This window comes from Corvus moneduloides, chromosome 23 (assembly GCF_009650955.1).
Source record: "Corvus moneduloides isolate bCorMon1 chromosome 23, bCorMon1.pri, whole genome shotgun sequence".
NCBI classification, from domain to species: domain Eukaryota; kingdom Metazoa; phylum Chordata; class Aves; order Passeriformes; family Corvidae; genus Corvus; species Corvus moneduloides.
This window is the reverse complement of record NC_045498.1, coordinates 4,729,366-4,755,455: the sequence shown is the minus strand read 5'-3', so window position 1 is coordinate 4,755,455 and position 26,090 is coordinate 4,729,366. Positions and strand designations below refer to the sequence as shown.

Here is a 26,090-nt window from a genome sequence, read left to right as displayed (position 1 = left end):
CAGACATTCCTGAGCTCCAGCCAAGCCCTACAAAGCAGGAGCACTAAAGGGATTAAGTCTGCAGGAGGGGAAAATTCATGGAATCCAATGACACAGCACTGGGGAAAAAAAATTCCAGCAGCAAAACCAACTCTGAAAGGGATGGAGGGGTTGGGAAGAGGCTGAAGCAGGAGATGTTCCCACATCCAGGGGATAAATGGATATGGATTTGCACAGGTGGGACACTCAGCCATGGAAAAACCACCAACTCTGCTCAGAACGAAGTAAAAATGGGGAGGAAAATGAGAGGAAAGAAAGAATTCCTGCAAATCTGCTTCCTCCACAAGGCCAGGGCAAAACCATCATGGAATTCACGTGTTCCACAAACAAGGAGATCAAATTCCCACACAGCCAGCTCCAACAGAGCCCAGAGGGAAGTTAGGGACCCTGCAGACAAGAATTCCAGTGAAATCTCAGATGCTCCATGGTAACAAATAAGTGGTTTAAGGACTGATTCTTCCTAAAAACCATCAGAGAGAAATCAAGAGGGAAAACTGCTCCGGAATCACTTTTGGGCTCTGAATGGGTTACTTGGAACCCATTTTCCCATGCTTTTTTTACCCACCCTCTTTCTTTTCCCTCAGCTTTTGTGCAAAGCTGAAAATATCCAGCCATGCCAGGCCGCCTGTTTATGGAATAACACCGGAGCTGCCAAATTCCCCACCCTCCATTCTCCACTGCTCATTCCCAGCGATGGAGGCCACGATTCCCAGGCAGAAATGTGCATTTTTATCCCTTTTTTGGCACCAGGAGCTATTTGGAATGGATGAGCTCATATTTCTCCCTCAGGCTAAAATGCACTCCCGGCATTTCATGGGATTGGTTGGGATCCAGCCCTTCCCAACACACAAATACCTGGATGGGGAAGTCTGATCCAGCAGAGGAGAAACACCTGGATTTACAGGAATCCTGTAAAACATTTCTGCAGCTAAAATTGTGAATTCCTGGAGTGGTTTTAGCACAAGTCACCCTTTGGAGCATATCCAGGGAAAGGGCTGGAGCAACAGAGGGAGCTGGGAGAGAAAAGGAGGCTCAGGAGGGATTTAATTGCTCTCTAAAACTACCTGGAAAAAGGGTGGAGCCAGGTGGGGGTCGGGAACAAGGGACAGGATGAAAAGAATGACCTCAAAGGGAGGTTTAGATTAGGGAATGTAGGGAAATAAATATTCCTAAATATATATATGGGGAATATTTGAGGGCTGCCCAGGGCAGTCCCCATCCCGGGAAGTGTGAAAATCCCACATGGATGTGGTACTTGGGACAGGGTTTAGTGGCAATCACGGACTTGGTGATCCTGGAGGTGTTTTCCAGCTTTTTCTGTGATTCCAAGTTGTGCATGGAGCTGGTTTGGACTTGGAATTGGTTGGATGATGAGGCAGAAATGGGCAGGGGGAAAAAACCAGGACTGGAAATGAAGAGAGGCGTTCAGGGCATCTCCTCAGGGATTCCACACCTCTCCCTACAAACAGCTCTGCAGCCAGGAGGAAAAATGGGAAGTTCCCAGCCTGGAAAAATGGGAATTCAAAGCAGCACAGATTGTACAGAACCAGAGTTAATCCTTGGAGTGATGGGGATTTTGGGAGCCTGGGCTGCAGGGAAAGAGAGGCCTCAGCCCAACTGCTCTGCTCCAGCCTCCAGTGGGATCTGTCCTGTGGGGTGGGATCCATCCCTGTGGGGTGGGATCTGTCCCTGTGGGGTGGGATCCATCCCTGTGGGGTGGGATCTGTCCCTGTGGGGTGGATCTGTCCCTGTGGAATGGATCCGTCCCTGTGGGGTGGATCTGTCCCTGTGGGGTGGATCTGTCCCTGTGGAATGGATCCGTCCCTGTGGGGTGGATCTGTCCCTGTGGGGTGGGATCTGTCCCTGTGGGGTGGATCTGTCCCTGTGGGGTGGATCTGTCCCTGTGGAATGGATCCATCCCTGTGGGGTGGGATCTGTCCCTGTGGGGTGGATCTGTCCCTGTGGGGTGGATCTGTCCCTGTGGGGTGGGATCCGTCCCTGTGGGATGGATCTGTCCCTGTGGGGTGGGATCTGTCCCTGTGGGGTGGATCTGTCCCTGTGGGGTGGGATCCGTCCCTGTGGGATGGATCTGTCCCTGTGGGGTGGGATCTGTCCCTGTGGGGTGGATCGGTCCCTGTGGGGTGGATCGGTCCCTGTGGGGTGGGATCTGTCCCTGTGGGGTGGATCGGTCCCTGTGGGGTGGGATCTGTCCCTGTGGGGTGGATCCATCCCTGTGGGGTGGGATCTGTCCCTGCGGAATGGATCTGTCCCTGTGGGGTGGATCCGTCCCTGTGGGGTGGGATCTGTCCCTGTGGGGTGGGATCTGTCCCTGTGGGGTGGATCCGTCCCTGTGGGGTGGGATCTGTCCCTGTGGGGTGGGATCTGTCCCTGCGGAATGGATCTGTCCCTGTGGGATGGGATCCGTCCCTGTGGGATGGAGTCTGTTCCTTTGGGGTGGGATCTGTCCCTGTGGAATGGATCTGTCCCTGTGGGGTGGGATCTGTCCCTTTGGGGTGGGATCTGTCCCTGCAGAATGGAGTCTGTTCCTTTGGGGTGGGATCTGTCCCTGGGGGTGGGATCTGTCCCTATGGAATGGATCTGTCCCTGTGGGGTGGGATCTGTCCCTATGGAATGGATCTGTCCCTGTGGGATGGGATCTGTCCCTGTGGGGTGGGATCTGTCCCTGTGGGGTGGGATCCGTCCCTTTGGGGTGGGATCTGTCCCTGTGGGGTGGGATCTGTCCCTGTGGGATGGATCTGTCCCTGTGGGGTGGATCTGTCCCTGTGGGGTGGGATCTGTCCCTGCAGAATGGAGTCTGTTCCTTTGGGGTGGGATCTGTCCCTGTGGGGTGGGATCTGTCCCTGTGGGGTGGGACCTGTCCCTGTGGAATGGATCTGTCCCTTTGGGGTGGGATCCGTCCCTGTGGGGTGGATCTGTCCCTGTGGGGTGGGATCCGTCCCTTTGGGGTGGGATCTGTCCCTGTGGGGTGGGATCTGTCCCTGTGGGGTGGGACCTGTCCCTGTGGGATGGATCTGTCCCTGTGGGATGGGATCTGTCCCTGTGGGGTGGGATCTGTCCCTGTGGGGTGGGATCCGTCCCTTTGGGGTGGGATCTGTCCCTGTGGGGTGGGATCTGTCCCTGTGGGATGGATCTGTCCCTGTGGGGTGGATCTGTCCCTGTGGGGTGGGATCTGTCCCTGCAGAATGGAGTCTGTTCCTTTGGGGTGGGATCTGTCCCTGTGGGGTGGGATCTGTCCCTGTGGAATGGATCTGTCCCTTTGGGGTGGGATCCGTCCCTGTGGGGTGGATCTGTCCCTGTGGGGTGGGATCCGTCCCTTTGGGGCGGGATCTGTCCCTGTGGGGTGGGATCTGTCCCTGTGGAATGGATCTGTCCCTTTGGGGTGGGATCTGTCCCTGTGGGGTGGGATCTGTCCCTGTGGGGTGGATCTGTCCCTGTGGAATGGATCTGTCCCTGTGGGATGGGATCCGTCCCTGTGGGATGGAGTCTGTTCCTTTGGGGTGGGATCTGTCCCTTTGGGGTGGGATCTGTCCCTTTGGGGTGGGATCTGTCCCTGTGGGGTGGATCTGTCCCTGTGGGGTGGGACCTGTCCCTGTGGAATGGATCTGTCCCTTTGGGGTGGGACCCGTCCCTGTGGGGTGGATCTGTCCCTGTGGAATGGATCTGTCCCTTTGGGGTGGGATCTGTCCCTGTGGGGTGGGATCCCTGTGGAATTCCCGAGGGAAGGCCCAGCACAGAGCACAGCACAGCCCGGGGGGCACAGGCTGTTATCCTTTTATCAAGGAACTGGTTATCATTTCCATGCAAATCACAGGAATGATCAAGGGACTCTCTCCCAGCCTGGAGAAAATTCCATCTGGGAGCTGATCAAAGCAAGGAGTGACCTCTCAGGAAGCAGAGCGTTGATGTTATCAGCCCTTCTGCAGCTCGATGGCTGCAGATAAGTACGGTAAATCTATTGATGAATATAATATATTCTATATAAACCCGTAATTATCATGCAGAATATGGAATATATTTATTTAATATATTGCTATATTTTTAATATATTAATAGTTGTATTTAATATGTTGCTCTATGTAGTTAATAGATTTATTTATTTATTATACTGGTATACTTATTTAATATATTAATACATATTTGAATGCTAATATATGTAGTTAATATACTTATTTATTATATTGGTATATTTATTTAATATATTTATATATGTGTTTAATATATTGATACATGTCATTAATATATTGATACATGTCATTAATATATTGATACATGTCATTAATATATTTATTATATTGGTATGTTTATTTACTAGATGCATATTTAAATGTTCATATATGTAGTAAATATATTTATTTCTTATACTGGTATATTTATTTAAAATATTAATATATGTGTTTAGTATGTTGATATACATAATTAATGTATTTATTATATTGGTATACTGATTTAATATATTAATATATGTAGTTAATATGCTGATATATGTAGCTAATATATTTATTATATTGGTATGTTTATTTACTATTTAATGTATATTTAAATGTTCTTATATGTAGATAATGTATTTATTATATTGGCATGTTTATTTTATATATTGTTATATGTATTTAATATGTTCATATATGTAGTTAAATATTTATTATATTGGTATATTTATTTCATCTATTACTATTATATTAATATATTACTACATATTAATATAATCTGTTAATATCTATTTAATATGTTGATATCTGTAGTTTATATATTTATGTATTATTTTAAATATGATAAATATATCAATATATTTGCTAAATATATTAAAAAAACATCTCTCAGATTGTTTCTCTCCACCGGGTGGGACTGACCCAGACTGGGCACAGCACGAGGACGCTCCAGGAATTCCCTGGGGGATTTTCCAGGGCTCCTGTGCAGGTGGATCCACTTTATTTTCCCTTCCTTTTTCCCCAGGAACACAAAGCCAGGTGAGTTTGTGTGTCCAGGGATGGATGGAGCTGTTGGACAAGCGGGGAAAAGCTCAAATCCTCAGGAGAAGCTTTTCCCTGGGTTTTGCTCGTTGCTTGGGGGGATATTTTGGGTTTTTTCCTTGTTTTCTTCGTTTTTTCCACAGCAGAGGAGGGATCTTATCTCCCTGCCTGTCACACCTCAGGCTGGCAGCACAATTTGAGCCGGAAAAGCAAAAATTCACCTTCCCCAGCGGCCTTGGCTGAGGGGTTTTTGTTGGGAATTGTTGGGTTCATGTAAAACCCACAGGACACCAATCATCTTTCCTTAATCCCTATTAAACGTACACAAAATCCTGCCTTGGGAAACGATCAGCGTGGAATTCCACTCCTCACATCCTCTGCAAGCCAAATCTAAAACCCGACAGGAGGAATTTTCTGGCAGAGCCAATAAAAATTTCCACTTACAGGAAATTAACGCCTTAAGAAACACATTCGGGTCCCCATCTCTTGCATAAATTAAAGGTCGTGTGCTCCACTCTCCCAAACTCAATTATTTCTCTCATAATGAAGTTTATACAGGACATTAAATGGGCAAATCAAACTGAAACCATCCCTCTTGACCAGCTGGAGATGCAATAATGATGAACAACGACGTTTGCTGCCCAGAAAATACAAAATACTTCCTAAAATCCTCCTTTTTCCTGAGAGCTGATGGCCACGGATTTGCTGCTGGGAGGTTCAGGATGCTTCAAATTCCCTTTCAGGAGAGGTTTGCTTTCATCCCTTTCGAGTGGGCATCGCTCATATCAGCCCTCCACATCTGCTAATTAAGCACTCTTAAGTAATTAAAGTTCTCGCAGTCAAAAAAATTCCGAATTAGGAGGCGATCATTAGGGATTAAACATTCCCAGCACAAAGGGGAATGTGGAAAAGCCAATTTGCAGGAACAAATTGGGACCTGTTGCAGTTTTCTGCACAAAACTGGGGAGGGAACGGTGTTTACATGAGATTTTACTGATTTGGGTGAGTTTTTCACTTTTGGAGTGAAATTATCCCTCAGCACCTGCCTGGAAGATGAAATAACCGAGTAATTACAGCGTGTTTAGTTCAGCTTCTCAATTTATTTGGTATTGTTGGATTTCCTGTTCTTTTACACCGTTTTTTTACCAGCACCTACAGCAAAAAATGCCTTTGTCAAGGCATTTGTCAAGGAAAATATTATTATTAGTAGTAATAATAATAATAATAATAATAAATCACTGAGTCCTTCAGTGCTCGGATAATCTCTGTTTTTCCTCTCCAACAACACGAGAGGGTTCACAGGGAACATCCCAGGGCCACCATGACCTTCTCCACCTGAGGAGCTGCTGGAAGCAGCATCTGATAAAAAAACAGGACTGGGATGGTGCTGGTTCATCCCCAGGCATTTCAGCCCAAAATAATCAGAATTTTAACAGCAAATTGGGCCTGCTGATGTCCCCTCCTCACAGAAATTCTTCTCAGTTTTTATACAGCCCAAAACACCTTGGTTTGAGCCAAAAATCAGAAAATCTGGTGTGGCAGAGGCCAAGAGCTCCATCAGATCTGCTGGGGGGAGAAAAACAGGGACTGAGAGCAGCTTTTTGAGGCAAAACCCCAAAATAACTGCCCAGAATCCTTCAAAGTCTGCAGCTGTGTCAGGGCTGGGCACATCAGTCTGGGCTTCATGGTGGTTTGGGGGCTCAGTAACAGAATTCCAGCTCTGGAAATCCCAGGGAATAAATAAAGAATAAGAAGCAGAAGATACTGAAGAATAAGAGAATCAAGAGTAAGAAGAATAAGATAATGAGGAAAGAATGAAGTTGTGTCCACAGGCGTGACTTCCAGAGAATCACGGAATATCCTGAGCTGGAAACCCACAGGGATCATCCCTCCAGTGGTTTTCAAATGACCAACTCCAGGTGGACACACAAAGGGACATTCTGGCAGCAGAGGGGCTTTTTTCCTGCTGCATTCCCAGTGGCTGATCCCGCTGCTTTCCCCACCAAAATCCCACTCAAGGTGAGGTGCAGGGAATCAGGGAGGCAAATCAGCACCGTGTGCCCCTCTGGAAGCGGAGATAACGTTAATTAAATACTCATTTAATTTGAATTAAGACAGATCCTCTGGAGCTGAGCAAACCCCAAAGCAGCAGGCACAGGAAGAGGGGAAGGAGCCTTTTCTTCTTGAGGCTCTGCTGGGGGTGCCCTGTGTGGGACAGTGACACCAACCGAGCTTTTCCACATCTCCCAACTCCTTCCCTGCTTCCCAAGGAGTAACTGGACAGCAGGAGAGCCCTGCCCTGCTCCTCGGCGACAGGACAGCACTGCCAGGGCTCTCCAGGGATGGAGAGACCAAAAAAGTGATGTGGAGAAGGGGATAAGAGGAGATAAGGACAAGAATATGGATCCCCTATTCCTGCTCAGTGCCAGAGGAGGAGTGGAGCTGCTGGAGCCCTGATCTCCTTTCTGCTTCAGGCTGTGAACACCCAGAGAGAGGGAGAGGAAACACCTCTGTCTGCTCCAGCATGGAATTCCTACAGGGACAGGGAGAGGGAGAGGAAACACCTCTGTCTGCTCCAGCATGGAATTCCTACAGGGACAGGGAGAGGGAGAGGAAACACCTCTGTCTGCTCCAGAATGGAATCCCTGCAGGGACAGGGAGAGGGAGAGGAAACACCTCTGTCTGCTCCAGCATGGAATTCCTACAGGGACAGGGAGAGGGAGAGGAAACACCTCTGTCTGCTCCAGCATGGAATTCCAGCAGGGACAGGGAGAGGAAACACCTCAGTCTGCTCCAGCATGGAATTCCTACAGGGACAGGGACAGGAAACACCTCTGAATTCTCCAGCACGGAATTCCTCCCACTGACCAGTGCCGTGGTCAGCTGGACAGGAGCTGGGGATCCTCCCAGTCCCCTTCTTCCCAGAAATCCCAGCAATTCCAAGCTGAAGCTGCAGCTGGAACACTCCCAGCAAACCTTGGGAGTTAATTTATTTACTCATAACCAGGGTCTGCTTGTCTAAATGACATTTTAATCCCCAAACTGGGAAGAAATTCCATCAGGTGAAGAAAACGGGAAGGAATTACCAGCCAGGCCAGGTAGATTTGGGTGGATTGAGAGCTCAGATCCCAATCAGCACATCTTGGAGGACTTTGTGGGATGGGTTTTCTGTCCCTCACTCAAGGAAGGTTCCTGTCGCTGCTTTTTACTCCCAGGCCTCAAAGCCACAAAGGATAAATCCAGTTCACAGCAATCCCCTAAAAGCAATGCTGGTCAAACCACTGCTGCTTTCCCACAGAAATTCCCCTGCCTACATCAAATCCAACCAGCCTCTTCCCAGCTGGAGCTTAAAACCGATTTTTCCCACCCAGATTGCTGGGTCCAGTCTGTGCTTTCAGCAGGCCACTCACCCAACCCCCTCTGAGATCTGTGTATGGGATGGAAGGCTCCTTTGTGTCCCTAAGTCGGGAGAGAGACACTGAAATAAACATCCCACCCCAGGACCATTTGTGTCCCTAAGTCAAGGTGTGGACACTCAAACACACATTCCAGGAAGAACATTCCATGGACCACAGAGGAACTGAAGACGATGGGAATTCCTGCAGAAATCCCAGCTGGTGCAACACCAGATCTCTCCAGTGATCCTTTCTTCACACACAAGCTGGGAAATTTTACAATCATTACACAGCAACCTCTAAATTTAGGAATGCTATGGCACAGGGAATGTTTTCCAGGCTGGTGGATTCCTGCAGGGCTGAACTGGTACTCAGAGCTCTGCTTGTGTCACAAGGCCAAAATAACCAAAGCTGTGGTTCTGAGCAGCTGCCTCCCCTGCCAGGGGCACGGAGCTGTGCTCAACAGCCTGAGAGCGAAGAAAAACATCACAGGAAGGGAATTAAACACTGCAAGCTCTGGGAATGTGACCAGGGAGAGAAGCACAGGGACATCAAGGATACAGGAAGTGGCTCCAGGGCTGGCTGTGGCCCCTTGGAAGGGCCGTTCTCCAGAGGGATGGGACGGTGATGCAGATCAGGGACCGGGATCCAGGGGGGATCACTGAGCACAAACCTTCAACAGGGAAATAAGAGCCCACAATTCAGGTTTCCAATGTCCCCAATTCAGGTTTTTCAAGGCCAGAATTCAGATTGCCAAAGCCCACAGTTCAGATTGCCAAAACCCAGAATTCAGATTTTTAAAGTCCCCAATTCAGATTTCCAAAGTCCCCAGTTCACATTTTCAAAGCCCAGATATTCAGGTTTCCAAAGCCCCCAGTTCAGATTTTCAGACCCAACAGGATTTCAGTTAATTTGGATAACAAAGTGACCCAAACCAGGGAATTCCAACCATGAACGGGAACTCTGGAATTTTTGAGCATTAATTCTCCCAACCTTGATCCTCTGGGGAGACACAACTGGGAAACCAACACACAGAGTTTAAAAAAAAATTAAAACAAATAAAAACAGCTGCTTTAAGAGCCACAAGAAATTTTTCCAGAGGTGAGACATCATTCTCAGCATCCACCTTCCTCCTCAGAGCTCCTGTCCCTGCTGGAGTGGCTCTGAAGGACAGAGCAGCCTTTCAACCAAACTGCCTTGGCACTGGGGCTGCAATTTGTGCCCAACTCGCTAGTGAGGACTTCTGCTGGAAATGCACACTTGACACCAGCCCAGAGGCATCCAACGACTCAAAGAGACTCCTTGATGGAACAGAAATGGCTCTCCATTATCCACAGAAGGCAAGAAAAAGGGGCAAGGCGGGATGGAAATGAGGGGTTTTAGTAGAGCAGCCTCACAGAGCGCGATGGGCTGGATGTGGATCCCTGTGCTGGTTTCCCAGTTGTGTCTCCCCAGAGGATCGACGTTGGGAGAATTAATCCTCAAAAATTCCAGAGCTCCTGTTCATGGTTAGAATTCCTTGGTTTGGGTCATTTTGTCTTCCAAATCAACTGAAATCCTGTTGGGTGTAAAAATCTCAACTGGGGGCTTTGGAAATCTGAACTGTGGGCTTTGGAAACCTGAACTGTGGGCTTTGGCAATCTGAACTCTGGGCTTTGAAAATCTGAATTCCAGGCTTTGTGAATCTGAATTGTGGGCTTTAAAAATCTGAATCGTGGGCTTTAAAAATCTGAACTGTGGGCTTTGGCAATCTGAATTTGTTATTTGTTTAATTTTTTTTTTAATCTCCGTGTGTTGGTTTCCCAGTTGTGTCTCCCCAGAGGATCGAGGTTGGGAGAATTAATGCTCAGAATTCCAGAGTTCCTGTTCATGGTTAGAATTCCCTGGTTTGTCTTCTAATCACAGCCAGGGGTAAGGGGGGGTTTGGGTCACTTTGTCTTCCAAATCAACTGAAATCCTGTTGGGTCTGAAAATGTGAATTGTGGGCTTTGGAAACCTGAATTGCGGGCTTTAAAAATCTGAATCCTGAGCTTTTATTTCCCTGTTGAAGGTTTGTGCTCAGTGATCCCCCCTGGATCCCGGTCCCTGATCTGCATCACCGTCCCACCCCTCTGGAGAACGGCCCTTCCAAGGGGCCACAGCCAGCCCTGGAGCCACTTCCTGTATCCTTGTTTGAGCTGCTCCCACTTCCTGCCCTAAAATTTGTTGTTTTGTCCCCAAGAAGGGACGCAACTGAAGCTGCCTTCTCTCAGGGTCTATTCATCCCTGGCAGGGTAACACCACGCAGCCATAACATGGAAAAAGATGTTAACCAGGACATCAGCAGGAAATAAAAGGATGCAGGGCCCAGAGGGAACATCCCTGGGACAGCAGTGAGGGATTGTCCAACTCCTCTCCCTGTCCAGCCACATCCAGAACCCCCACGTTTGGCAAGTGTTGTCCAAGAAGGGCTTGGACAACGCTCTCAAGCACAGGGTGGGATTTTTGGGGTGTCCAGGAGCTGCACTTTGATTTTTGCGGGTCTCTCCCAATCTGGGATATTTTATAACTCACCGATTCAAGGACAACGAGCCCTCCACTGCCAAATGCCACCAGAATGGGCCAGATTAAAGCACCAGAATGGGCCAAATTAAAGCACCAAAGTGGGCCAGATTAAAGCTCCACAGATCCCTCAGTGGTTCCTGCACTGCTTTTTGCCTCTCCTCCCTCACCCTGGAGTGGCACCTCCGAGTGCTGGAGCCCAGCGAGTGTCACTTGAGTTTGCTTAAATGCTTTAATAGAGGCTGCTATTTGCAGAGCATTAGCACTGCCGCTCTCCAGCGCTGATTGGGCTCATTTGCATATGCAAATCCGACGCCAATAGGAGACACTTAATATTCCCTCGACTTCATTTAGGGCTGCAGCAAACGTGGGTCAATATCTGCTCCATCCTCTGCCGGGAGGCGAGGGGGGCTTGGGGCTGAGTCAGCAAATGCTAATTAGCTCTGCTGCTTCCAAGCCTTCAAATCAATTAGTGCGATATTAAGAGAGATTGGCTGGGAGCTCGTTGAAGTAATAAAAATCTTTTGTGTGGCTAAGAGGGAGAAAGAACGGGAAGGTTTGACTCTTCCTTCCCCAGGGAGTTGGGGCAGTCTGGAATCCTGATGGAGAGAAAAGCATCTGCCCCTGGAACGTGGCTCTGCTCGGCTGGGTCAGGAGGGGAAAAGGAGGAAGGATATCCCAAAACCACACGGATTTCAGTGGAAGTTTTCCCTCTGCCCTTGTTGGAACAACGGGAACACCCAGGAGTCGGAGCAGCACAGCCACAGCCACCAAACCCCGGTGTCCAGGACAGGAATCCCACAGTGAGCAGCTCTGGCATTCCCAGGGCAGGGATTCCGGGCTGCCACAGCTCCAAACATCCCACTCCAGGACCAGCACCTCGAGCTCCTGGCCACGAGGAGCTCCAGCTCAGCCATCCCATGGTCCATCCTGTATCCCAGGAAATCCACTGGATCCTCCCCAAAATGCACGTGAGCTTCCCACCTTGCGGAAAGCTCTGGAATGAAGTGACTACACCAAGAAGATCCTTTGGAATCACCTGGTTTACACCAGCTGAGGGTCACCCCAGGCCACAGGAGAGGCACAGGCAGGAAAATCCAAGGAAATGGAGCTTTTAAGATCACTCAGCTGCAGCTCCTGCATGAACCCCACGAATATTTGACCTTGGGAACTCATGGAGAGCTCCTGGATCCAGAACCGAACTCAGCAAACAGCCCCACCCCCGATTTCTGCCCCAGGAGCCTTTTCCCACTTAAGGAAGTGTCGGTTCATGAACAAGATTCCCAAATTCCCAGGGAAATCCAGCAGCCAGCACAGCTACAATTCCATTTATTTCTTCACCCTCTCATCAAGATTTTTGGTTGATGAGTGCCTGAAGGAGCACCTGCTGCAGCCCCGAGCTCATCAGCACGGCAAGGGGCATGCACCTGGCTCGTCTGCTGGGTTCTGCATCCCAAATTTGTTGGACACGATCCGCATCCGAGGGAGCAGCACTCGCACAGCTCCTGCCAAGGCTGGCAAAAATCACTGAGTCACCCGTGCCACGCCAATTTGCCATTCATTCCCCTTCCGAGGCTGGAATGGCACTGGCTGGAATGTGCTTGTGACCAGGAGAACAATTCCAGCTCTGTTCTGTCCTTTTTGTTCCAGAGGGAAGTGGAAATAAACAGCAAAACAGGATTTAAAAGCCAACTTTGGACTTCTCGGGTGGCTTTCTGTGCCCTGGAAGTTGTCCATGAAACAACAGCTCCTGTTGAGATGCTGAAGGAGGATTTTTTTGGGTCTTTTTGACCCAAACCAAGGTATTTATTCACTGGCTGACACCAGTTCTCCCAGTGCTGGCACAGACCCGAAGCACTGGCAGGAATTCAGGTTAATTTGGGATAGAAAGCCCAGGTGAGGGATTTTCACCATCCAGGCGCTATTTCTCCCTCCAGATTCCCATCCACCACTCCACACACGTCACCAACAGGGACCATTTGTGCCAAATCCCTCTTTTCCAATGCACAGCACAGGAAATGGAACAGGAGCTGCAGGCTGCAAGTGGCTGACGGCAAACAGGGACACGGCTCCGGAAAGAATTCCCAAGAGCAGCCACGAAAAACCTGTTCAAGGGCAAACCCGTTGGCAGCCCAATTTTTGACATGAGGTGGAAAACATTTAATTGGGGACAGAATCAATGCAGGGCTGTGCTTGAAATGCAATTATCCATCTCCTGCAGACACTGCCCTGTGTGCAACAACCCCGTCACTCAAGGGTATCGACAATCCTGCCCTGCTCTCCTGGTTTCCCATGGAACCCAGGGACTGATTCCTTGCAGAAAAGAAGGAAATTAAAGGCCCTGTGCTGGCACAGCCCAAAATCCAGGATCTGACAGCCTGCCACGCTGTTCTTCTCCGTGGCTTTATCACCACAGGCTGTGAAGGGCTACAAACTTTGTGTTTTTAATGAACAGCTTGAGCACAGCTCTCTGCTCAGGAATAGGGATAGGGAAGATCCAGAGTGGATATTTAGGAATCACTTCCCCACTTTCCAACCAGCACAGGATGGCAGAGAGTTCCACCTGACACTGCCCCAGCCCACGAGCAGCCTCTCAAACTCAGGAGGAATTTGAAAGCAATAAAATTGCTGAAAGCTGGTAACATTGAGCTGGAGGAGGGAAGGTTCTGGTTGGATATTGGGAAGAAATTCCTCCCTGTGAGGGTGGGGAGGAGCTGGGATGGAATTCCCAGAGAAGCTGTGGCTGCCCCTGGATCCCTGGCAGTGTCCAAGCCCAGGTTGGAGCAAGCTGGGATCGTGGAAGGTGTCCCTGCCCACGGCAGGGAGTTGGAATGAGCTTTGAGGTCCCTTCCCACCCAAACCATTCCAGGATTCCAAATGGGAAGCTGCCATGAATATTCCGAGCTCATTTTGCATTTAGCACCTCATTTACACTTCAAAATTTGGAACACACCCCTCAATATCCACAGCAAACCCGCCCTGATTTCCATGAGACTCTGCATCCCACCAGGAATTCTCTTTGTCCTTTTGAAAGGAGCTGTGGGATGCCACTGGATTCGCTGATCCCTCACCAAAAACCTTCCCTCCACCAGCACCAAAGGGCTGGAATTTCCTTTCCAAACCTGGAGAATCTCCTTCCCAGACCTGGAGAATCTCCTCTCCGAACCTGAGGGATCTCCTCTCCAAACCTGGGGAATCTCCTCTCCAAACCTGAGGGATTTCCTCTCCAAACCTGGGGAATCTCCAAACCTGGGGAATCTCCTCTCCAAACCTGGGGAATCTCCAAACCTGGGGAATCTCCTCTCTGAACCTGGGGAATCTCCTCTCCAAACCTGGGGAATCTCCAAACCTGGGGAATCTCCTCTCCAAACCTGGGGAATCTCCTCTCCAAACCTGGGGAATCTCCTCTCCCAACCTGGGGAATTTCCTCTCCAAACCCAAGGGATCTCCTCTCCGAACCTGGGGAACCTCCTCTCCAAACCTGAGGGATCTCCTCTCCGAACCTGGGGAACCTCCTCTCCAAACCTGGGGAATCTCCAAACCTGAGGGATCTCCTCTCTGAACCTGGGGAATCTCCTCTCCAAACCTGGGGAATCTCCTCTCCCAACCTGGGGAATTTCCTCTCCAAACCCAAGGGATCTCCTCTCCGAACCTGGGGAACCTCCTCTCCCAACCTGGGGAATCTCCTTTCCAAGCACGACCCAGCTCAGTTTGTGGGATGCAGGAGGAGGAGGAGGGAGGGATGAGCCCCAGGGAGACCAAAGGAATCTTTCCCAGGTCATGGCTGGGACTCAAACTGGGAGGCCCAGGGAACACCACAGAGCCAGAACATGGAGCACAGCGGATGAGGAGAGGATGGAAAACACGGAGGGAACGGGAGTTAAAAATGGTGCCTGTTAAACCAAGAAAGTCCTGGAAGGAATTGCCCAATCCTTTGGAAGCTTCTGGTGCCCAACACTGAGCAGAGCGGAGTAAAAGAGTTACTAAAGAACCCCAGAATCCCAGAAATCGGAACCCCAGGATGGGCTGGGTCCAAAGAGATCCCAAAAAGCCCCTAATCCCGAGCCCTGCCGGGGCAGGGAACACAGGGCCAGTCCTGCTACCCACACCCTGCATCCCACACCACACCCCCTCCTGCAAAGATCCACCGCGAGACAAAGCAAGCAACGCCAACTTCCCGGGAAAAGGAGCAGCAGGAGGAGGTTTGGAACACTTCCCAGTGCTCCCAGTGGGCTTGGAAAAGTGGGATCCCTCCTTCCCCCCACGGCAGAGACCTCCCCAAAAAACCCCACACTGCCCGAGGTCCTGGAGAATCCCCTTTCTCTGTTTGTTTGGCTTTGTGGGGCTTTTGGCTGTTCTTATGGTTGGGTTTGTGGGGTTTAGTTTGGGTTTGTGGGGGTTTTGTTTGGTTTTGTGGGGTTTTAGTTTGAGTTTGGGGGTTTTGTTTGGTTTTGTGGGGTTTTAGTTTGGTTTTGTGGGGTTTTAGTTTGGTTTTGTGGGGTTTTAGTTTGAGTTTGGGGGTTTTGTTTGGTTTTGTGGGGTTTTAGTTTGGTTTTGTGGGGTTTTTGTTTGGATTTGTGGGGTTTAGTTTGGGTTTGTGGGGTTTTAGTTTGGTTTTGTGGGGTTTTAGTTTGGGTTTGGGGCTTTTTGATTGGTTTTGTGGGGGTTTAGTTTGGTTTTGTGGGGTTTAGTTTGGGTTTGTGGGGGTTTAGTTTGGTTTTGTGGGGTTTTAGTTTGTTTGGGTTTGTGGGATTTTAGTTTGGTTTTTGGGGTTTTAGTTTGTTTCGTTTTGTGGGGTTTTAGTTTGGGTTTGTGGGGTTTTAGTCTGGGTTTGTGGGGTTTTAGTTTGTTTGCTTTGGGGTTTTTAGTTTACTTGGGTTTGTGGGGTTTTTGGTTGGTCTCGTGGTTTTGAGTTTATTTGGGCTTGTGGGTTTTTAGTTTGCTTTGGTTTTATGGAGTTTCGGGCTGGTTGGGTTTGCGGTTTTTTAGTTTGGTTTGGGGTTTTTTTAGTTTGTGTGGGTTCGTGGTTTCCAGTTTATTTGGGTTTCTGGGGTTTTAGTTTGGTTTTCTGGGATTTTTGGTCAGCTGGCTTTGGGTGTTCTTTAGTTTGGTTGTTTGTGGCCTTTTTGTTTGGGTTTGTGGGGATTTCATTTGTTTTGGGTTTGTGGGTTTTAATTTGGTTGGGTTTGTGTCTTTTGTTTGGTTGGTTTGGGGTTTTTAATTTGTTTGGTTTTGTGGATTTTAGTTTGTTTGGGTTTCTGGCTTTTAGTTTATTTTGGTTTGTGAGTTTTTGTTTGGATTTGTGGGTTTTAGTTTATTAGGCTTGTGGGTTTTTAGTTTATTTGGATTTATGGGGTTTTGCCTGGTTTTGTGGTTTTTAGCTTATATGGGTTTGTGGGTGTTTAATTTGTTTGGTTTTGTGGTTTTTAGTTTATTTGGGTTTGTGGGGTTTTGTTTGGGTCTCTGCTTTTTAGTTTATTAGGGTTTGTAGTTTTTCGTTTATTTGGGTTTGTGGGTTTTAGTTTATTTGGATTTATGGGTTTTGTCTGGTTTAGTGGTTTTGAGCTTATTTGGGTTTGTGGGTTTTTAGTTTATTTGGATTTATGGGTTTTGCCTGGTTTTGTGGCTTTTAGCTTATTTGGGTTTGTGGGTGTTTAATTTGTTAGGTTTTGTGGTTTTTAGTTTATTTGGGTTTGTGGGTGTTTAATTTGTTAGGTTTTGTGGTTCTTAGTTTATTTGGGTTTGTGGGGTTTTGTTCGGGTCTCTGCTTTTTAGTTTATTAGGGTTTGTAGTTTTTCGTTTATTTGGGTTTGTGGGTTTTAGTTTCTTTGGATTTATGGGGTTTTGACTGGTTTTGTGGCTTTTAGCTTATTTGGGTTTGTGGGTTTTTAATTCGTTCGCTTTGTGGGTTTCAGTTTATTTTGGCTTTATTTGGTTTGGGTTTTCCTCCTCCAAGGCCAGGGCCGGTCCATCCAACCCAGCAGCTCACTCGGGCCACTTGTAGAGAAAAATCTTCATTATCGAGCGTCCAAAGCCAACAAGAACTCTGAACTGATCCATCAACGGAGCCCCTGCGGCCGCAAAGCCAAACACCAGCTGGGAAAAGGGAGAAGTGCAGCAGCATCCCACCAAATCCCAGAGCCAGGAACGCTCCCGGAGCGACTGAAAGCAGCGTTTAATTGTCTTTTCTCCGTCTGTTTGCACAACTCTGCGAAAGAGCCTGTGAAGAACGAGCCGCCTGTGCCTGAGAAAGAGCCGAGTATTTATCCCAAGCAGCTCCGTTTCCTCGGGGCTGTTTCCCTCGGGATTGAAACGCCTCTAATTCCCTCAAATGAGCAGTGCTCGTGCAGCCCTAATTGTTCCTTTTCAAGCAGCCCCGCGTGTTTGCTGAGCCAATTTGGTGCAGCTGCAATCAAAGGCGATGTCTTGGAAGGAAAAGCTTCACCCCCGGGAATTCCTCAGGGATCCACAGGGCCCTGGCTCCCTCCAGGAATTCCCACTGAATTCTCCTTTTTCCTCCAGGAATTCCCACTGAATTCTCCTTTTTGGGGGCGGATCAAGACCCTAAAAAGCCCCCCTACCCTAAAATTAAAAGTCGAAGTTACAAAGAGGAGGGTTGCTAAAAGAACATTGCATTTCTTTACTTTTATCGAGCCCAGAGCCCTCTTCTACATTACTCCAATATGTGCAGTTTATGTTTATATAGATTTAAAATAGTCATTTATTGCTGTATATTGGTATGGATTTACATCCCTTTGTATCCCTTTAAAACAGGGCCCTGGCTCCATCCAGGAATTCCCACTGAATTCTCCTTTTTCCAAGAATTCCCACTGAATTCTCCTTTTTCCAAGAATTCCCACTGAATTCTCCTTTTTGGGTGGGGATCAAGACCCTAAAAAAAAACCCCTACCCCAAAATTAAAAGTCAAAGTTACCAAGAGGAGGGTTGCTAAAAGAACATTTATGGAGCCCTCTTCTCCTACAGTTTACTCCAATATGTGCAGTTTATACAGATTTAAAATAGTCATTTATTCCTGTATATTGGTATGGATTTACATCCCTTTGTATCCCTTTAAAACGGGGCCCTGGCTCCCTCCAGGAATTCCCACTGAATTTGGCTTTCAGGGGGAAAAAATCCAGGCCACCCCAAAAAATCCCACCTTGAAATTCAAACTTGAAGCTACATAGATGAGGATTGCTAAAAAAATAGCATTTGACTGCATCCCTCTGCTTTTCTATTTCACTTAACTAGATGTGTGTTTTATATCCATATTTCTGTTTGAAGTATTTACTCCATGGTTTATGTTGATATTTATTGCACCACTTACAAAAAGGGCCCTGGAATGAACTTGGCTTTTGGGGAGGGGAAAAAATCCAGACCACCAAAAAAAAATCCCACCTTGAAATTCAAACTTTGAGTTACAAAAATAAGGATTCCTAACGAAATAGCATCCAAAATTATTATACCCCTCTTCTTTTATATTTTCCTTAAATAGATGTGTGTTTTATATTTGTATTTATTTGAAATATTCACTTATTGGTTTATATTTAGAGGCATTTACACCCTTTTGTATCCCTTTAAAAAAGGGCCCTGGGTCCCTCCAGGGGCTTTGGAATGAACTTTGCTTTTGGGGAAAAAAAATCCAGACCCACCACAAAAAATCCCACCCTAAAATTAAAATTCTAAGTTCCATAGTTGAGTATTCCTAAAACAATTGTGTCTGACATTATTGGGCCCCTCTGCTTTTACAGAGCCCTCTTCTTTTATATTTGACTTCAATACAGGTGTATTTTATATCAAGTTCCAATTAAACCATAATATATTTAAATATTTATATTTATAATCTGTATATTTATATTTTTATAAATATATATTTAATTATAGATTTTTTATTTTTATATTTAATATTCGTTATATGTTTATTATTTCTTATTATATAATTTTTATTATTTCACTACATTTTATTATTTCATTATATCATCTTGTTTTATTATATTTTTATTTTTTATTTATTATATAATTTATTTATTATTTTATTTTTATTATTATTATTTCTTATTCTTTATTCTTTTAAAAATATTTTATATTTTGATATAAATTTTCTATTTTAAAATATATTTTATAGCATATTTTTATATATAATAAACTTTTTAATATTTATATTTAAAATATAATTTGTTTATTTTTCCATATTTGTAGTTATTTATATGCCTTTGTACCCCTTTAAAATATTTTTTCCCCTATATTTTTATATATATATATAAAATATTTCTATCCCTTTTTAATATATCTCTTTATATCCCTCTTCTACAGACAGATTTATAAACTGTGTCCTGACAAGGATAGAAATGAAAATCAACCCCTGCTCTGCTTCACAAGGTGGGGACTGGTCCAAGGTCAGATTTGGGAAATCTTTTCCAACCCAAACAATTCTGTGATTTTATTTTTCTTTAACTCCCTTTTTATTTGTCACCCTCTGGGTCTAACTCAGCATCCAGAGGTGATGATTTAATAACAACTGAATTTAATTTAATAATTTAATCTTCTTTTATCCCCTCATTAGTGAGCAAATAAACTCCCTGCCCTCCATCCCCTGCTTTATTTATTATTTCTGTGCAATTTGTTTCACTTTTCCTCTCATTGTCCCAGACTTGCCCAATTTCTTTTGAGTGAATTCCTCAGGTGTGAGGCAGCAGGGAAAGGAATTCATTCCCTTTGCAGCCCAGCCTCACTCATCTTCCAGGGCCAGCAAGAAATGGGCATTTCGACATTTTTAGGAAGATTTTTCACCAGATGAGGCTGTCAGGATTCACGTCCCAGTCAAATTTAACTGGGATTATTTATAGCTGTCTCCAAAATTCTGCAGCTGAAAGGAAATTCAGGACTCCACAGCTGGGTTGGGCTTGGGAGAAGAATCCTTTAGTGAGAAAAGAAGGAAAAATCCCCCAGTCTGAGGGTGAACGGGGCTAATTAGGAAATCATGTTGAATTCAAGGGACAGTTAATGGGGAAAGAAAACAAATTTAGGGATGCTGAAAGCATGAAAGCACTTAATTTCAATATTTTCTAAATGAGACGTGCTGAAATGGAGCTCCCTGAACTGCCTGCGCTCCCTAGAAGCTCCTAAGTAATAAAATTTCCTTCAGATCAAAGTATTTTATTGAAATGGAAATGAAATTCTCTCTGTTCTCCCAATTCCCTGAGAAAAAGATGACCATTTTCACTCCCAGTGCTCCTGCCATGGTTGCCTTCGTTTCTTTTTCCAGACCAGCCACTAAATCCAGTGATTTGTGCTGATCTAAGCCTGTCTCCTCTCCCCAGATGGGATTTTGGGGGGCCCCTTCCTGGATTTTCAAGCCCCACAGCAGCTCAGAGTGCACCTAGGAACAGGAATTCCCAAACAAGGAACACCCTGAGCCTGCTGGGCCACTTGGAAGCTGCGAACTCAGCAGGGTGAGGTGCAGAACCAGCTGTGCCACATCTGGGGAGAGCCACCAAACCTCCGGTGCCCTCACCCCAAAGCTCTGCAGCCCTGGCAGAGCTCTGCACCTCAGAGGTGGCTGGGCTGGGCCAGGGGAGCACCAACCTTTGCCTTTTCCCAGCCTGCAGGGGAATGAGCACCAAATCCCTGCCTTTTGCCCAGCTCTGCGCTGGGATCTGGCACCTGGAGGGAAACGCCAGCAGGCAGCAGGAGATGGGGAGCAGGAGAGGCAGGCAGGGAGAGCAGGCAGGAACGAGCCAGCAGGGAAAGGAGGAGACATGAGCAGGTCACACAAGGAGGAAAAGAGGGTTAAGGGAGATCCTCCAGCACAGGAATGGAGTGAAGTCCCAAACCCACGAGGTCGAGGAGGAAGAGCGGCAGTGCTGGAGCTGTTATTCCTCAAATCTCACTGCACCTCTGGCACCTGGGGCTGGAGCAGCAGCTCGGCAGTGTCAGGAGCTCGTTCTGCCCTTCCAGGAGCTCCATGGTGTCCCCACAGGAGGGGGCAGCCGGGGGGTGCATTCCCAGATTTTCAAGCCACACAGCAACTCCTGATTGCTCTTCCTGGAGCTCTTCCAGGGAAGCTCAGGAGCTCATCCTGGAGCTCATTCTGCCCTTCTGCTCTTCCAGGGGCTCCACGTTGTCCCTACAATTCCTGACAGGAGGGGGCAGCCGGGGGGGGGGTCGGGCTCTGCTCCCAGGGAACAGGGACAGGAGGAGGAAATGGCCTCAGGCTGGGCCAGGGGAGGCTCAGGGTGGGCAGCAGCAGGAATTTCCTCATGGCAGGGATGGTCAGGCGTCAGAGCTGCCCAGGGAGGTTTGGAGTGCCCATCCCTGGAGGTGTCCAAGGAAGGCCCAGACGTGGCACTCCGTGCTCTGGGCTGGGGACAAGGTAGGGATGGCTCAGCTTGGACTCGCTGATCCTGGAGGGGTATTTCAGCCTGGGATTCCCGCAGTGACAATGTCCTTTCACAGCTCTCCAGCCCTGCCCAGCCTGTCCTTGTTCCAGAGCCATGTCCAGCTGAGCTGTGTGTGCTGGGACACCGGGAACGCCCAGCAAACACACCAGGAATGCTCAGGACGTGGCTGTGTCCCCATCCAGACCCTGCTGCTGAGGCTGATGCCTTAGGTTTTAACTTTTCTGGTTTTCAAATCCTGCACTGCCCGGTGTGTAACTCTGAAGTTCCGTGGGCCCTGTCAGCTGCTGCTCTCTCACACTGGTCACACATAACAAACCTCTCCAGGTTTGCTCTCCAAGGACACCCAGATTGTCCCAGGCCCCAAAATGTGTAAACTAAAGGGGGGGCAAACTTGGGGTAATTACATCATGAACTGAAGTTATAATTGAGAATTAACCCTGATATGCAAATGGACCAAACTGATAAAAGGGTGAAGAACCCATGACCCGGGGTCCATCTTGGCTGGAGCCTTTGGACTGCCCAGGGTGCCCCTTTGAAGGCCCTTGCAATAAACACCTCCTTTTATTCTCTTATTCTTGTCCAGCCTCTGTTTTTAGGTGGCCAGCTCAAGGCATCAGGGATCTCTTCGTGCAGACAGGAGAATGTTCACCGAGGTAACACCAGCCTCAGCTGACGCGTTTCCCAGAGGGTCAGGGCAGAGCAGACACTACCGTGAGCACAATGTTTTTGTGCCACTCTGATGCCTCCAACTGCACTTTCTTCCTGTCCTCTTTTTCAAAAAGTTCCTGAGAGCTTTCGTTCCGATTTTAAAATTCTGTTTCTTTTGGTGCATTTCCCAACGATTGCTCCGAGCGAGGAGGAGAACAATGAGCGGCCTTTGATAGCGGATCAGAACGGAGCCATTTACTGCAGGACTCTGATGCATTGTTCTTCCTTTCAACGGGAATTATCCCGTCACAGGCTCTTCCCGGAGTCACAGATTCCCGAGGAACTGAAGCAGCATTCCAGCAGCAGCCCGGCCCGTGCATCCAAACCACATTTATCACCTCCTTCAGCCTCACTTAACACCCAAACCGCGAATGTTTTGCTTTGGGGAAGGTTTAGAGCGGCACTTGGAGCAAGCGAACCCCTCTCCCGCCCTCAAAATAGAGCTCTGATTTACCCAAACGCTCTCTCTGTCACTCTGGCTCAGGTTAAGTTTTAAATACATTTATTTTCCCCCTCAGTTACAGCCTTGAAAGCCTCCTAATCACCAGTCAAATAAACTCCAGATCATTTCAAACGCGTGTGACTAAAGGGCAGCCCTGGTGCGAGCCTTTGTACAAGATTTCCTGCGGCATCGAGGTAATAAAAAACCATTACAAAGTGTACAAGGAGCTGTGTGTAAATGCCAAAAAATGAACTCGAAATGTCAAGAAAGTGCAAAAGCAGCTGCGTGTCCTCTGTCCCAGGATTTGGGAGTGACGTGGTCTCACACAGAGGCTGGCAGATGTTCCAGCAGAGGGTTTGCAAATGGGCAGATCTGAAGAAAATTGCAATAATTCGGGGGGAAAAAGCAGAGGTTTTGCAAATGGATTTGTCTTTCCTCCCAACAGGTGCTGAGCTCACGTGTCCTGACATCCTCACCTGTCCTGACAGCCTCACCTCTCCCAAAATCCTCACCTGACCCCAAACCCTCACCTGACCCCAAACCCTCACCTATCCTGACATCCTCACCCGTCCCAAAATCCTCACCTGTCCCCCACAGCCTCCCCAGGGAGCACCACCCCTGGGAACACCCAGAGCTGCTCCACGGCCTTATGGGGATGAGTGGGACGATCCTGGGACCAGCTCTGCCCCCACTGCTGCCCCCACTGAGCCCCTGTGAGCTCCAGCACAGACAAAACCATCCCAGTGCCTCGGTGCCTCGAGGCAGAGCAGAGGTTTTCATCAGAAATTAGAGGGTTTTGAACAGAATTTAATTGTTGAGAGCAGGAAATGCTGAGAGGCTCCACCATCGTGTCAGTGAAGGCATTTCCTTGGCTGAATGTCCGGGCTAATTGGCCGGCTGGACTCATTACCAAGAAGTTCTCAGCCTTAATGATAATTTTAAGGACTCCAAAAAAAAAACATTTATGGGGAGCTGAACAGCATTTTAGGTTCAGTAATCAACAGCGGCGTAAGTTGAATTTTAACACGGTTAATTTGTCATTCCCCCAGCAGCAGCACGGAACATCATGACCTGACTTCCACCAGAAAACAGCTTTTCCCAGATATCCGAGGCTTCCATGGGCCCAGAGCATCTGAGGGTTTGGAGCCTTCACACACAACCCTTCACCCCACAACCACCAGGCATCGTTTATGGCAGCAAACACGGGGTTGAGTTCAGGACTTGAGGAGGCAGGGGCAGGGAAAAGCAAAATAACAAATGGGCAAAGAGAATGTAAAAAAAAAGTGCAGTAATTCAAATATCCTGGTGCCTACGTGGCTCCTGGAAATCCCACTGTCACCCCCACATCACCCACCCTTCCCAGACATTCACTCAGAGTGCAGTTTAAAGGATGGCTGAGACGAAAAACAAAACCACGCTGGAAGGAACCAGCAATTTAAATACTGAAAAAACAGATTAAATTACACAACAACAAGGCACAGATGTCTAAATCCTGGTACAGCTCATTTCCCACCCCCCAGCCAAATTCAGGTGCAATTCCAGCCCCTCCTGGACTCACCCTCGTAGCTGGCCTGGAAGCCTTGGGCACTCACGGCGTAGTCGCTGACGAGCCACAGGGACAGCACGAGGCCGGTGCTGACAATGGGAGCAGGCAGCTGGAATCCTGTCAGCCTGGAAAAAACCCCACAGCGAGGTCACACTCGGCACTGGTACCCTGGGAAACCCCACAGCAAGGTCACACTCAGCACTGCCCAAGAAAACCCCACAGCGAGGTCACACTCAGCACTGCCCAAGAAAACCCCACAGCGAGGTCACACTCAGCACTGCCCAAGAAAACCCCACAGCGAGGTCACGCTCAGCACTGCTGCCCTACAAAAAACCAGGAGCGGGGCAGATCCCACCACGCTCCTGGGGAAGGAGCTCAGAGCTGCAGGACTTGGACACCAGGGCAGCCTGAGAGCAGCAAATCCTGGGCTTTCCCCACCTTCTCCCTGACCACTGCAGGGACTGCTCCTGCAGCTCTCCGCTCCTGTGGTTCCTCACTGGTCCTGTCCCAAACCCCTCCCTGCTTCACAGCCTGGTCACCAACGCCTGCCCTGGGGCGCTCCCAAACGCAGCCTTGGGATGCTGGAGCAGAACCCACCCCATCCGCACCATGGGAGAGAGATTTTGGGGTGCTGAGTGAGCCCAAGGCTTTGTTCACTGATGCTTAAAATGTTTTTGAGAACCCTGGAGTAGAAATATCAGCAAGTGACCGAAGCGTTCTACAAACTGCACTACCAGGCAAAAAATGGATGTTAGCAACTAATTAAAGCCCTTTAATGTGGTGCCTCCGGAGTGCTGGCTCTGCAGTTGGACAGTGGATAAGGCTGGGAGTTTCTAGGAATCCTCCCCACCCTCACCCAGCCATCCCTGCCAGCACAAGGCCAAGGATGAGGGTTTTATGTGGGGACAGATCCCAAATGCAGCACAGCAAAGAGTGGGATGGTTCCCACCTCCCCCCTGAGGTAAACACCCAAGCCCAGAGCCAAGGAATCACTGCGTGACAGGATGTGGGAGCTGCCCTGCAGGAACTGCCCAGGACACGGACCCAGATCAGAGTGAAGAGAACAAAACGGAACTGGACAAATCCAAAAACTCCCAGCCCTCGTGTCTTGTCCTCCCACCTGCTTCCCTCATGGACTTAGGGCTAAATGACACCTGATTTTATTATAAAAGCCTGTTTATTACTGGTTTTCGTTAATCCCAAACCCTCAACAAATCCCATACTGGACTCCTGCCTGCCATTACCAAGGCCAGGAATCCAGGAGCAATCCCTGAGCTGCCCCAAACCCAGAGCTTTACAAACCACGGGAGCAGCAGGAACTGAAGGAACTCAGTATCCTTCAGGATCAAGAGTGCTCAAGGGTTCCCAAGGGCAGGAGCAGCACGAGATAAACAGTAAAAAAGAGAATTTAAAGCTTCTTACAACACACTCCGAGGTTTATCCCACATACAGCAGCCAGACTTTCTGCCAGGAGGGCAAAGGATCACCTGCGCTACAAAGCTCTCTGACCCTTTAAGAAATACCTGTAAATATGACTTAGTTCAGGGTGTTTTCTCTCCTCACACGGAATGAAAAGGCACCCACAGAACAAATCCAAATTTGGGGGGCACCATTTAAGTTTCTGTGAGCACCCAGCCCCAGCAATTCCTCCTTAAACTCATCAGCAGCCCCCAGAGACAGCAAGAGAACTTCCCTCCTCTTCTCTCTGGCTCTCATTTAGCAAACCTAAATATTATTTCACACACACTGAGCTCTGACTGATGAGAGCTGACGGGCTCTGCCTGAGAACTTTATTGAAGCAAAATTTCCAGTTATTGGCAGAGCTCACAGAGTTGCCAGCCCATGATTTAAAGTTCTAATGTCAGCACAGCAGCACTGACCAGCCCTCGGCATAAAACCCAGTGTCTGGACAAGCTGGAAGGACAATTGCTCCTGTTTATTATCAATAAAAGCTTCCAGGATCCGTAAGGATTCGGTTTTTACTGTGCTGAGTAAAAGTGTCATTGTTTTTATTAATTAATTTGGCAGTTT

At 48.0% G+C, this 26,090-nt stretch overlaps 1 protein-coding gene across 5 annotated transcripts in view; it reads right to left on the bottom strand.

The window, feature by feature from the left end:
- CSMD2 (CUB and Sushi multiple domains 2) overlaps positions 1-26,090 on the bottom strand; it is a 350,153-nt gene that overhangs the window by 255,190 nt on the left and 68,873 nt on the right. For all 5 annotated transcript variants that reach the window (XM_032132060.1, XM_032132059.1, XM_032132058.1 and 2 more), the window contains one exon: positions 24,072-24,184. In XM_032132060.1, the coding sequence (XP_031987951.1) occupies positions 24,072-24,184 (113 nt within the window). The remainder of the gene's footprint in view (positions 1-24,071; positions 24,185-26,090) is intronic.